We start from the raw sequence: 13,147 nt of genomic DNA, 5'->3' as shown, positions 1-13,147 counted from the left end.
GGTTTTGTTCTTTTGATAATGTATTCCTTTACCAAGATGCCGCGTTTGGGAAATGAAGACACCCTATATGAGACACATTTTTTTTAACTAACATCAGCTCAGGACACACTGAGTGATTGCAATTATATTACTGCAGAGGAAGTCTGAACTTAAATATGTCTTTTTTAAATGTAATGTGTTGTTTACTTCCTTATGAAGCTGTCTTTCTGAATCTGTTTCTTAAGCAGATGGCAGCCCAGCAAGGCGCTTACAGCAGATTCGGGTGCTTGTGTTAGAAAGAGAGGTCTGCGAACGCGCTTACTGCTCTCCCCCAGGAGGGGTCACGGAGAAGATGATCTGTGCTGGCTTTGCGACCTCTGGAGGGAAGGATTTCTGTCAGGTGAGAGGACTCTGATTTTGCAGAGGAAGATGCAGAGTCATCTGCTGGAGATTCTCCATAGACGGGAGGAGACATGCTCAGAACCACAGGTAACCACCGTAGCCTGTGCCTGCTAGCCTCACACCACACCCTTCCAGGAAGGCCGAGAGGACAATGGGGAGAGTGAGTTCCTGACTCCAAACGTGCTGAGACGGAGAGAGGGCAGCAGCAGCAGCCTAGAGCCAGAGAACAGGTGGTGAGCGAGGAGCCCATGAAAACACACAGACAGGGGCGCTGCTAACTGGCCCGCAGGAAGGAAGATGTGTGTGTTCAAGAGGTTAAGGGTTTGGGAAAAGATGAACAAACAGAAGGATTCTAAGTCAGTGTGTCCTACTTATGACATTATTGGGTTTTTAACATTTATTTTATTTTTAAAATCTTTTTTAAAAATGTTTTATTTATTTTTGAGAGAGAGGGAGAGATGCATGGGGGAGGGGTGGAAGAAGGGGGACAAGGGACTTAAAGTGAGATCCCCATGCTGTCAGTACAGAGCCTGATGCAGGGATCAAACACGTGAACCCTGAGATCATGATCTGAGCCAAAGTTGGATGCTTAACCGACTGAGCCACCTAGGTACCCCAGTTTTCACTGTTTGAAATTAATATGAATCTCCTATGTACTCACTCTTAATTGTCTACCACAGATTAAAATAATTGTGAAGAGAATGAGAAACTTTGAAAAAATGTTATTCATATGCAATGGAAAACAAATCACAAAACAATAGTTTAATTTCCGTGATATTTAGAGGCAAAAGCAGTGCAGATATATTCACACATCAGTTGCACAAGCATGCTATTGGCAAGTTCATATCAGCTAAGAGGAAGACGGAATGTGGACAAATGGATTGTAAAACACCAGCTTTAATATCCACGAGGCCAACTGAGGAATGTGACTTCACATATACAACCAAAAAGGATTTCTAATGGTCTGTAGCCCACCTTCAGTATTCAGTCTGGATTTGAAGCAACCCACTGTTGGGAAAGACAGGGTCTTCAGGGCAGATCTTCTTCTCCTGGTCTGACATTTCAGACTGGTCTAGAGTACAGAGGGAAGAAAGGCTCAACCTCTACTTTGTGCTGCTTTTGATAATCTTTCCCCTTAATCAAAAAACGTGAACCAGGGGCGCCTGGGTGGCTTAGTCGGTTAAGCGTCCGACTTTCGCTTAGGTCATGATCTCGCGGTTCGTGGGTTCGGGCCCCGCGTCGGGCTCTGTGCTGACTGCCAGCTCAGAGCCTGGAGCCTGTTTCAGTCTGTGACTCCCTCTCTCTCTGACCCTCCCCTGCTCACGCTGTCTCTCTCTCTCTCCTAGAAATAAATAAAACATTAAAAAACAAACGTGAACCAATGGGAGAAAACTGGGTGTTAATCTGGGTGGAAGTCTTTCCATGTGAGAATGTGAGCTGAGCAAAAAGGAAGTCCCCTCTTTACACTGAGTATCAATTGATGGTAGTTAGACTCTTCCGTGGTAGTAGTAGTTTGTGGTGTCAACCACTACTCAGATTCTGTTTTCTGTATTTCAGAAGCAGATCCTGAGACAAGGATTCAGGTACAATGGTCTGTTTAGGAGGTGCCGCTGTCCTGGTCAGAAAGTCAGAAGGGTGCTATTGGGAAGGGAAGGCAGGCAATGGAAGATGTGCTATCAAGTCAGCTCCCACAGTAAGGGGACTGAGCTTGATCCTGCGACTGCAAAATACATGCAGCACATGCGGTCCCATTCGGTCCCATCCAAGGGGCCGGGCGAGGGAGCCAGACTTTACCAGAGTCACAGTTCCACGGCTGCTGGGGTAGGAGACCGTTAATTCCTCAGCACTGTCCACACTTCCTGCCTGCCTCATTGATGCGGTGGAGGAGGGGAGGAGCCCTCAGGCACAGGGCCAGGATGGCAACTGGAAAACTTGAGGATTATGGGACGGGCACTCACACGTCTGCCAGAGGACAGAAATGCTGTGTTATAAAAATCAAATAGGAAAATTCTCTAAACTAATGTATTTATTCTTCCCCTTTCGAGAGATGGTTTTCCTCTGTGCTTTGAATCAAGGAACTCATAAATGGTTCCATTATCTCTGTCCTGTTTGACAGCATCTGACATTAAGGGAATACCTTACTCTGTAACAAGAGAGCAAAGAGAACTAGGGAGGGAATTAGGTCCATGTTATTGGAGATCCAAATATTGTGATCTCAGTGGGCACTTAATTTTAGCTACATCAAACTGTCACTTTGCATCATGACCGAATTTGCTGCCAATGCAAGGCGAGGAAAATAGAGGAGTTGAGATTCTGGCTAATAAGTGGAGCTAGTTAAGAACACTAAATTACTAGCAAGATGACTTCAGAAACATTGATAAAGTGGACTCTAGCATTTCTATCAGGTAGTTGATTTTTACCCTCCTGTGTGTGCTCAGAGGTAATGGACCTGCTAATGTGATTTCTCATCCAGGAAGGTGAACTAGAATGTTGAAATGCAGAGACACAGAGTTCCAGACATGTGGTGTAGAATCCTGTGCTCCTTCGCTCACACCACATCTTAGACAGTTTTTAAAAGTTCAAGTTCCTTGACCTACAGAGTGATCTCTGTCCTCACAGAGTGGTGTATGTCCCGTTCCTGCTGACTTTTCCAATGTATTGCATACTTGTCTTCCTGACATATTTCAGCCACACTGACTACTTTTTGACCACACAACTTGCCCAACTTGAGGCCTTAGCCCACATATCACTTCTGCATAAAATGCTATTCTTCCTGGTTTTTGAAAATCCAGATCCTTCTTATCTTTCATGGATCCACTCGAATGCTACTGAAACTACATACACATATACGTGCGTATAAGTACACGCAAATACCTGCCTTTATTCTCTACTGTTCTAAACATTTTCTTTAGAGCTGTTATCACCGTCTAATTTGTTGACACTCTCTCTTGCTCTGAACACCTAGCTCACAACAGACACTGGATATTTTTTCGAAAATAAGTAGATACTATTTGCTGATTGAATATTTACCATATGCTAGGCCCTGTGATAGGTACAGGCAATAAACGATGAATTAGACAGGATCTGGAATGTTTGTAATATCCTGAAAAATTCTATATTTAATATGTATTATTACTGAATGAATAAGTGATTTAAGACACAAAACCTGACTTGGCACATCAGACCATTTCAAACTGGAAGGGAGTCGTCCGTATATATAACTTCATTTCACAAGGAAAAAAATTAGGCCCAGAGAAAATGTTAATTTCTCTACACCATAGGCTAGGGAGTCTATCTCCCTATTTCCATTTTAGGATTTCTTCTCTGAGATTCTTCATATAAAATAAACTGTATCGTGTCATCAGTTCAGTTTACTTTATGAGAAGAGAAGGGATTTATTGTGATTCTAAGTCCATTTGTGTCAAAAAAAAAAAAAAAAAAAAAAGTAAGGGAGCCTGGGTGTCTGAATCAATTAAGCAGCCGACCTGAGCTCATGTCTTGATCCCATGGTTTGGGAGTATTGAGACCCTCATCAAGCTCTGCACTGATAGTGCTCTTTTCTCCCCCTCCTCCATTTCTCTCTGTCTCTGTCTCTCATAATAAACAAATAAACTCAAAAAACTAAGAAGGGCTGATTAAAAATGAGGCTTCCTTAAGATGCAAATCCTATGTTTTAAGACTTTCTTTTATAGCTTTATTGAGCTGTAATTGCCATATAACATTGTATAAGTTTCAGATGTATAATGTGATGATTTGATGCAGTCGTGTATTGTGAAATGCTTACCACAGTAGAGTTAGTCAAAACCTCCATTACTTTTTATAATTACCATTTCTTTCTTGTGGTGAGAACACTTGCTGTCTACTTTTGTAGCACTTTTAAATACATAATACAGTATTGTTAACCATAGTCACCATGTTGTACATTAGATCCCCAGATTGTTCATCTTATAACTGCAAGTTTGTACCCTTTGACCGAGATCTCCCCATTTTCCCTACTCTCCTACCCCTAGTAACTATTCATTCATTCATACTAGTTCTTTGAGTTTAGCTTTAATAGATTCCATATATAAGTGATATCATACAGTATTTGTCTTTTGCTGTCTGACTTTTCACTTAGCATAACGTCCTCAATGACCATGCATGTTGTCACAAATGGATTTCTTTTGTTCTCATGGGTGAATAATATTCCATTTTAAGTATATATGTGTGTGTATATATATGTATATATATCATATTTTTTATCTTTTCATTCTTTGACAGAAAAACAGGTTGTTTTCATATCTTGGTTATAGTGAATAAAACTACAGTAAATGTGGGAGTGCAGATACCTCTTTGATAACCTGGTTTTCTTCCCTTTGGACATATACCCAGAAGTGGATCATATCACAGTTAATTTTTTAATTTTTTGAGTAATGTTTGTATTATTTTCCATAGTAAAGTACCAATTTACATTCCTACCAACAGTGCAAAAGGGTTCTTTTTCTCCGCATCCTTACCAACACTTTTTGTCTTATCTTTTAAAAAAAATTTTTTTACATTTATTTATTTTTGGGAGACAGGGCATAAATAGAGGAGGGGCAGAAAGAGAGGGAGACACAGAATCTGAAGCAGGCTTCAGGCTCTGTGCTGACATCTCAGAGGCTTAAACTCACACAGGGCTTAAACTCACAAACCGTGAGATCATGATCTGAGCCGAAGTCAGGCACTTAACTGACTGGGCCGCCCAGGAGCCCCTTTCTCTTATCTTTTTGATGATACCTATTCTAACAAGTGTGAAGTGATATATCATTGTAGTTTTGATTTGCATTTCCCTGATGATCGGTGATGCGGGGCATCTGTTCATGTACCTATTGCTCCTCTGTACATCTTCTTTCAGAAAATGCCTGTTCAGATCCTCTGCCCATTTTTTTTTTAGTTTGGATGGTTTCTGTTATCAATTTGTGAGTTCTTTACATATTTTGGATATTAACCCTTTATCAGATATATGGTTTGCAAATATTTTTCCCATCTCATAGATTGCCTTTTCATTTCTGTTGATTGTTTCTTCTGATGTTTAGAAGCGTTGTTTGTTTTTATGTAGTTCCACTTATTGACCCTTGCTTCTGTTGCTTGTGCTTTTGTTTTCATATAAAAAAAATTAAAAATTGTTGCCAAGACAATGTCAAGGACCTTTCCCCCATGTTTTCTTCTAGAGGTTCTACAACTGGTAGCCTTATATTTAAATCTTTAATCCATTTCAAGTTATTTTTTGGTTGAGTGGTGTAAAATAGGATCCAATTCCATTCTTCTGCTAGTGGCTATCCAGTTTTCCCAACATCATTTGTCGAAGAGATTATCCTTTTCCCCATGAGTATTCTTTGCTCCTTTGGAAAATATTAGTTGACTAGATATATGAGGGTTTTTCTAGGCTCATGAGTCTAGCTCATTTACATATGTGTCTGTTTTTATGCCAGTACCATACTATGTTGATACTATAGATTCATAACATATTTGTAAAATCAGGAAGTGTGATGCCTCCAGCTTTGTTCTTTCTTAGGATTGTTTTGGCTATTTAGGGTCTTTTGTGGACCATATGAATTTTAGGATTATTTTTTTCTATTTCTGTGAAAAATTTCATTGGAATTTTGAAATTGACTGCACTAAACTGCTTTGTTTAGTAGGACACAAAATTAATTCTTCCAATCGTGAACATAGGAATGTGTACTTATCAGTTTGTGTATTTATCAGTTTCTTTCATCAGTCTTACAGTCTTCACTGTAGAGATCTTTCACCTTTTTGGTTATGTTTATTCCTAAGTATTTTATTTTGAGATACTTTTGTATACAGGATTGTTTCCTTTATTTTTTATTTTTCTTTATTTTTGTTTATTTCTTTTTTTTTCAAGTTTTTTTTTTTTTTTTCTAGGAGAGAGAGAGACAGCGTGAGCAGGGGAGGGTCAGAGAGAGAGGGAGACACAGACTCTGAAACAGAGGCTCAGCACAGAGCCCGACGCGGGGCTTTAACCCACAAACCGCGAGATCATGACCTAAACGAAAGTCGGACGCTTAACCGACTAAGCCACCCAGGCGCCCCTTTTTTTTTCAAATTTTAATTTCAATTCCAGTTAGTTTTAACATACAATGTGGTATTGCTTTGAGGTGTAGAATTTAGTGATTCAACACTTACAACAACCTGTGCTTATCACAACAATTGTCTTCCTTAACCCCGTTTCTTTTTCATATGTTTTGTTATTACTGTGTAGAGACACAACAACTTATGTGTGCTTTGTATCATGAAACTTTACTATGTTTATTGATTAGTGCTAACAGCTTGTATGCTTTTAGTTCTAACAGTTTTTTGATGGAGTCTTTAGGACTTTCTTAGACCATATCCTCTGCAAATAAAGACCATGTTACTTCTTCCTTCCTGATTTACTCCTTCCTTCTTTTTATTTCTTTTTCTTGACTATGTTCTATGCCTAGGACCTCCAATACTATATAGAATAGTAATAGTGAGAGTGGGCACCCTTATTTTGTTTCTGATCTTACAGGAAAAGCTTTCAACTTTTCACTATTGAGTACAAGTTTAGCTGTGGCTTTGTTATATATGACCCTTCTTATGTTGAGATATGTTCTATCTATACCTAATTTGTTGAGGGTTTTTAGCATGAAAGGATGTTGCATTTTGTCAAATACATTTTCTGTACTATTTAGGTAGTAATATGTTTTTAAACTTTCATTCAGTTAATGTGGTGTATCACATTCATTGATTTCTGTATGTTGAACTATCCTTGCATCACTAGAATAAATCCCACTTGATCATAGTGTGTAAGTCTTTTAATATGCTGTTGAATTCAGCTTGCTAGTATTTTGTTTCGGATTTTTGCACTTATGTTCATCAGGGATATTGACCTATGAGTTTTCTTCTCTTGTAATGTCCTTATCTGGCTTTGGTATCAGGGTAATTCTAACCTCATGAAATGAGTTTTAGGGTAGTCCCTCCTCTTCAGTTTTTGGGAAGAGTTTAAGGATTGAAGTTAATTCATTTTCTTTTTTTAAAGTTTATCTATTTTGAGAGAGATAAAGACAGTGCAAGTGCAGGAAGAACAGAGAGTGAGAGAGAGAATCCCAAGGAGGCTCCGTGCTGCCAGTGCAGAGCTTGACACGAGGCTAGAACTCATGAAACCGTGGGTCATCACCTGAGCTAAAACCAGGTCGTACGCGTAACCAACTGAACCACCCAGGCAATCGGAAGTTAATTCTTCTTTAAATGTTTAGTAGAATTCGCCAGTGAAGCCATCTGGTCCTGAGCTTTACTTTTGTTGGAATGTGTATGATTAATGCTTCAGTCTCCTTGCCCATATTGGTCTATTCTGATTTTCTAATTCCGCATGATTAGGTCTTAGTAGTTTGTATGTTTGTAGGAATTAATCTACTTGTTTCAGGCTATCCAATTTCTTGGTGTATAGTTCTTCATAACAGTCTCATGATTCTTTGTATTTCCGTGCTATCAGTTATCATACCTCCTCTCTCATTTGTGATTTTACTTATTTGACTTTAAGTACTCTAAGGTATCTAAATTGATAAAGTATTAATATTTTTAAATTAAAGAATAAATGTGTTGTGAATAAATTATTGTCTATTCCTGTTCGAAAATTGAATGCAGGAACTCTGACTAAAGCAGTTTTCTAGAACACATTTTTTTGGTGTTTCAGGGAGACTGTGGTGGGCCATTAGTATGTAGACATGAAAAAGGCCCCTTTGTCCTGTATGGTATTGTCATCTGGGGAACTGGCTGTGCCCAAACAAGGAAACCAGGTGTATTTGCCAGGGTGAGTGTCTTCTTGGACTGGATCCAATCCAAAGTCAAAGGTAAATATTTTTCAGATATTATGGAAATAATTCCTCTTTCTTTAGAACGGGTTTGTGAGAAGGATGAGTGTGGTAGAAATCAGTGTTATGAAGGGAAAAAAACCATAAAGTAGTATTTCATTTCTTTTAGTTTCTAATTCATTCAAAGTGTACTTTAAAATTCTATGAGGATACGTTCTCCCTTGGGCAGAGTGATAGTAAAAGTGACTTTTCCTGAGGCGGCTTTAATCTAGGTTTGCATTTTCTTTTGACAAAAGCTATTTTATCATGGGCTACATTTTTTTTCCCAGGCTTTCATCTTTATTTATTTGTAACACGTTCTCTCCAGGCACAGATCCTGCTTCACTTCAGATAAATAATGAAAGAAAAACCTTAACAGGACAACAGCCACCACCCACACCTTCAATAGACAAGGAGTCTGGACCAGGTAATAGATGTTTATCTTTGCCTGTTAATGCAGCCAATAAGAACTGAACAAAAAGCATTGCATGTCTACATGTACTAATTTTCTTTGGAACAGGAGAAGCCCTGTGTTTTCATTCTGGATGGTAGTTTAAGCTGAACGAGAGGTGTGTTGTTACTGTGACTGTCTGGGTTTCTTTTCTACCCCACAGATAACAGCTGTTGCAGGTTAAAAAAAAAATCTTGTGGTTGCTAACAAGCTTGAATTTTGGAGACACGCACAGAAGTATTCTGACCTCTGATCTATTTATTCCTACATAAACAAAGGTTATTAGATTTTCAGGCATCTCACTAGGTGAAGACTCTGGATAGGAGAGCATCACAGCCAGCATCAGTGTCAGTCACTCTTAATTTTCCCAGAGTTGTCAGTGTCTGTTTGCTAATGGGATTTGAATTTTTAATGAAAATCAAACTGCAGCTGGAGAATTAGGAGTCTGTAAGAGAGTTTTAGGGAGATGAAAGTTCCATGATACCACCATCCTTGGTTTCCACGTGGTTCCAGTCTCTTCTTTCTCACCCATCTCTGTCTCCATCCACTCCACATAACAGTCAACCCCAGTAGAGGACTAGGAAGAGGGGAGGAAGACTGAAAAGGATGCAGGAGAGGGAGGGATAGATGGAATGATGACCTTCAGGAGGAGAAAGGAGACAAGATCTGGTGCTCAGCCAGGGAGGTTGGCCTCAGGAGTCAAGTGCAGTTCACCCATAGCTGCTGGATGGAAGGCAAAATACTCTTGCGGGTGTGTGGGTGCACGTGGGGATGGGAGCTGCTGCCAATTTTCTATTTGCTTCTATATTCTTAGCGACAAAACAGGGTTATGGAAGACAGTTTGAGAGTTTTCAGAGGGAAAAAGGGGAAGAATGAGAAAAGAGTTCTCTAAAAAAGTGACAAAGTACATGGACTAGGAGAATGTAGTAGGATTGCTGGACAACGTAACAGCCTCTGAGATTAATGATCATGAATTTAGGGGGAGACTGGCCAGTTAGCTCACTTGTATGTTTTCTTCTGGAGACACAAAGGGTTAGCACATAGGGGCAGAACAGGTAGAGAGTAGACTCAATTCAGAGTGGGTTTTCCCAAGTATCCAAATGTATAAGGGAATTGAAAGCATGTAGGAGGAAAGTATTAAAATGCTGTATTGTTGGGATTTATACCAGGAAAAGAGTGAATGAGGGTGAGAGATAAAATAGGGACAAAGAGAAGGTTGTTAGATGGATGAACTGCAAGTCTCAAAAGATGGAAAGAGTGCTGGAAGTTGCTGAGAAGATAGAAGGTTGTGGATGGAGGAAGCAGTGCTTGAAATCACGATTATAGAAGGCTTGAAGTTATTACTGGGGACTGGGCTTCTAGGGGCTGACCACTGGGGTGTGCAGCTGAGGTTGAGTGAAGAACAAGATCACTGAAAGAAGTTGAAAAATCAAGAAGCTTCGGTGCTGGGCTCATCATCTGTATGGCTAGTGAACTCAGCAAGATTTATGGCAGGAATAGCGGTGGATAAAATGACTGCTGAAATCTTCTACAAGTAAGGAGGAGTACCTTGGGGACCAGCTGTGAGTGGTACAATCCGACAAGACAACCATCAAAGAGCGCTATGTAGATTAAAAGTCTATCTGGAGATGTCTGGGTGGCTCAGTTGGTTAAGTGTCTGATTTCAGCTCAGGTCATGATCTTGCGGTCTGTGAGTTTGAGCCCTGCGTTGGGCTCTGTGCTGACAACTCAGAGCCTAGAGCCTGCTTCTGATTCTGTATCTCCTCTCTCTGCACCTCCCCCACTCATACTCTGTCTCTCTCTCTCTCACACAATCTCTGTCTCAAACGTAAACAAACATTTAAAAAATTGAAATAAAAAAGTCAGTCTCGAATTGGGGTTGAGATGGAGAGCAGATTTGGATCCAAGATCCTAAAACCTAATGATTTCAATGGTTTGAGTTAAATGAACAATGTTAATCAGTGCCTAAATAAGTTAATGCATGTCAAGCACTTAGAATAGGGATGGCATGACGAATTGCAAGGGTCGACAAGTGGTGACCATAGTGACCAACTAATATATTCATTGAACCATCTCATTTAGGCTACTAGAAAATAAACAATGTTGGGGTGCTTGGCTGGCTTGGTTGAGCATTAGGCTCTTGATCTTGGGGCTGTGAGCTTGAGCCCCTCAGTGGGTGTAAAGATTACTTAAAATTAAAATCTTTTTTAAAATATAATTTATTGTCAAATTGGTTTCCATACAACACCCAGTGTTCATCCCAACAAGTGGCCTCCTCAATGCCCATCACCCACTTTCCCCTCTACCCCACCCCTTAAAATTAAAATTAAAAAAAAATTAACATTGTTAAAATGTAGCAAAGATATTTCTCGTTTGTAGATGTTCAGAAATACATATGGGTGCCCAAGAACTTTGCAAGTTTTACATGTGGCAAGTTATTGTTTTGTTTTAATTCTATGAGACAAATGTTTGGACTATCCTATCTTTAACATTACCCACTCCCATCACTTGCTTTTTACACAAGGGAATTGTTAGCCCATTTATAAAAAGAAGTGACTGGTTGGGAATGCATGACTTTATATGATTTGGTTCCTTTTCCAGGCAGATTTGTCACAGAGGACTCATGGGGACAGGAAAAATGATTGAAAGACATGTTGGGGCCAGACTCTGAAAGACAGTGGAAGCTGCAAAATTTTAGTTACTTTGACAAAGGAAAGAACTTAATTCTTTTGTTTCATACACTATCTTGGATTGGAGGGCATGATGGGGAAAGATTAGAGACCGGGAAATCAGTTATGTTACTCTTAAATCAAAGTAGATCTATAAATAACTAAGTTATATCATAGTAGCCATATAAATGAAAGGGAGAATTTGCAAAGAAATAACAGAGGACTAGAATCTTGAATTGAATAGAATCTTGAATTCTTGTGGCATTTCATTCCCCTTCTTAAATGTCTACCATTCTTTCTACTATTCATAAAAGTATATTTATGAATGTCACCTCAGTTAGGTTATTAATTTCTCTAGGGAAAAGCATATATAATAATGCATGTATTAATATTCATGCATTAAAATGTGTTTGTTTGAATACAGAGTATTTCACTTTGTAGTTGCTCAGAGGATTTTTGTCAAGGGAATAGACAAAGGGGAAAAAGGAAAAGTCAAGGGTGTAACCTGAAGAAGCAGCAACTGATTGCAGGGTCAGGGGGCCTTGGTTTTCCCTGCAGATCCAAAGGTGCCCTTCAACTTCAGAACAAGTTGAAGAAGTGAGAAACATTCAAATGTTTTCAGCTAATCCTACTTTTTTTTTTTTTTTATCTGAGTCACAAATTCAATGAATGTAATCATTTGTCCTAGCAAGATTAATGCATAGTGAGAGGATGTCTGGATGGCTCAGTCAGTTAAGTGGCTGACTTCATCTCGGTCATGATCTCTCGGTTCGTGAGTTTGAGCCCCACGTTGGGCTCTGAGCCTGGAGCCTGCTTTGGATTCTGTCTCTACCGCCCTCTTTCTCTGCCCCTCTCCCACTCAGTTTTCTCTCTCTCTCTCTCTCTCTCTCTCTTCCTCTCAAATAAATAAACATTTTAAAATGTTAAAAAAAAGATTAATGCACAGTGAAATTAGTGAAGATTTTAGGAACAGACCATCAGTTGCATCTAAAAAAATAACAAATGAAAACATGCTGGAAGTAGAGTGCATATCCATTGTGCATCTTCTAAGGCATTTAGAAGATTCAGTGAAAAGAAAGTTTGAGTAATTATGATTTAAATTCTACTCCTACAATCTCATTTCAAGAAAATAGAACACATTAAATGGGATGGTAATTTTTACCCAAGGACATGTAACACAGAGTAATAAAGTTTTAATTTTCTTCCTGCAAGCCTACATTTTTCAAGTTTGTGACAGAACCTCACTTTGCCTTGCTTTCTTTATGTTGGTCCCTGATGTCTGTGTGCCCTGAATTATAGGTTGTTATTCTGAAGTGGAGCTAGAAGAACCTAGAGGCTTTTTTTCAACTCCAAGATATCCACTGGATTATAGAGGAAAACTGGAATGTTCTTGGGTGCTCAGAATTTCACCAAGCAGTATGGCAAAAATGACGGTGGAATATCTGTCACTCCCTGGGTCACCTCTGTGTCCAGATTCAGTTATGACTATTTATGAAGAAAGCCACAGTGAGAGAAGGGTGTCAGGTAATCAATCCTTACTAGCATTTAAACATTGTACTGGAGGCTTTTCCATAGAGGCGGCTTACGATCAAGAAAGAGCTTGACTTGGATAACAATACACCAAAATGCTGATGACACATGTAACAGGCATACCTTTTTTAGGCACACTTAATGTTGTTAATATTGTTATGAAGTCAAAATTTGACTTCACAAAACAGTGTACTGGAGGTTGAGTGTGAGTATGTGTATGTATGTGTATTTAAGAAGAAAAAGATAAGAGAGCTCAATTTCTTCAA

At 39.2% G+C, this 13,147-nt stretch overlaps 1 protein-coding gene across 1 annotated transcript in view; it reads left to right on the top strand.

Moving 5' to 3' along the window:
• Positions 1-13,147, top strand: part of OVCH1 (ovochymase 1) — an 81,308-nt gene that overhangs the window by 30,344 nt on the left and 37,817 nt on the right. Inside the window, exons 20-23 of the mRNA XM_039255270.1 lie at positions 228-379; positions 8,075-8,231; positions 8,566-8,658; positions 12,651-12,875. Of these exons, the coding sequence (XP_039111201.1) occupies positions 228-379; positions 8,075-8,231; positions 8,566-8,658; positions 12,651-12,875 (627 nt within the window). The remainder of the gene's footprint in view (positions 1-227; positions 380-8,074; positions 8,232-8,565; positions 8,659-12,650; positions 12,876-13,147) is intronic.

Source organism: Hyaena hyaena, unplaced genomic scaffold (assembly GCF_003009895.1).
Source record: "Hyaena hyaena isolate Hyena2069 unplaced genomic scaffold, ASM300989v1 scaffold_520, whole genome shotgun sequence".
NCBI lineage: Eukaryota > Metazoa > Chordata > Mammalia > Carnivora > Hyaenidae > Hyaena > Hyaena hyaena.
The sequence above is the reverse complement of the archived record's forward strand: the minus strand, read 5'-3'. Positions and strand labels throughout refer to the sequence as shown.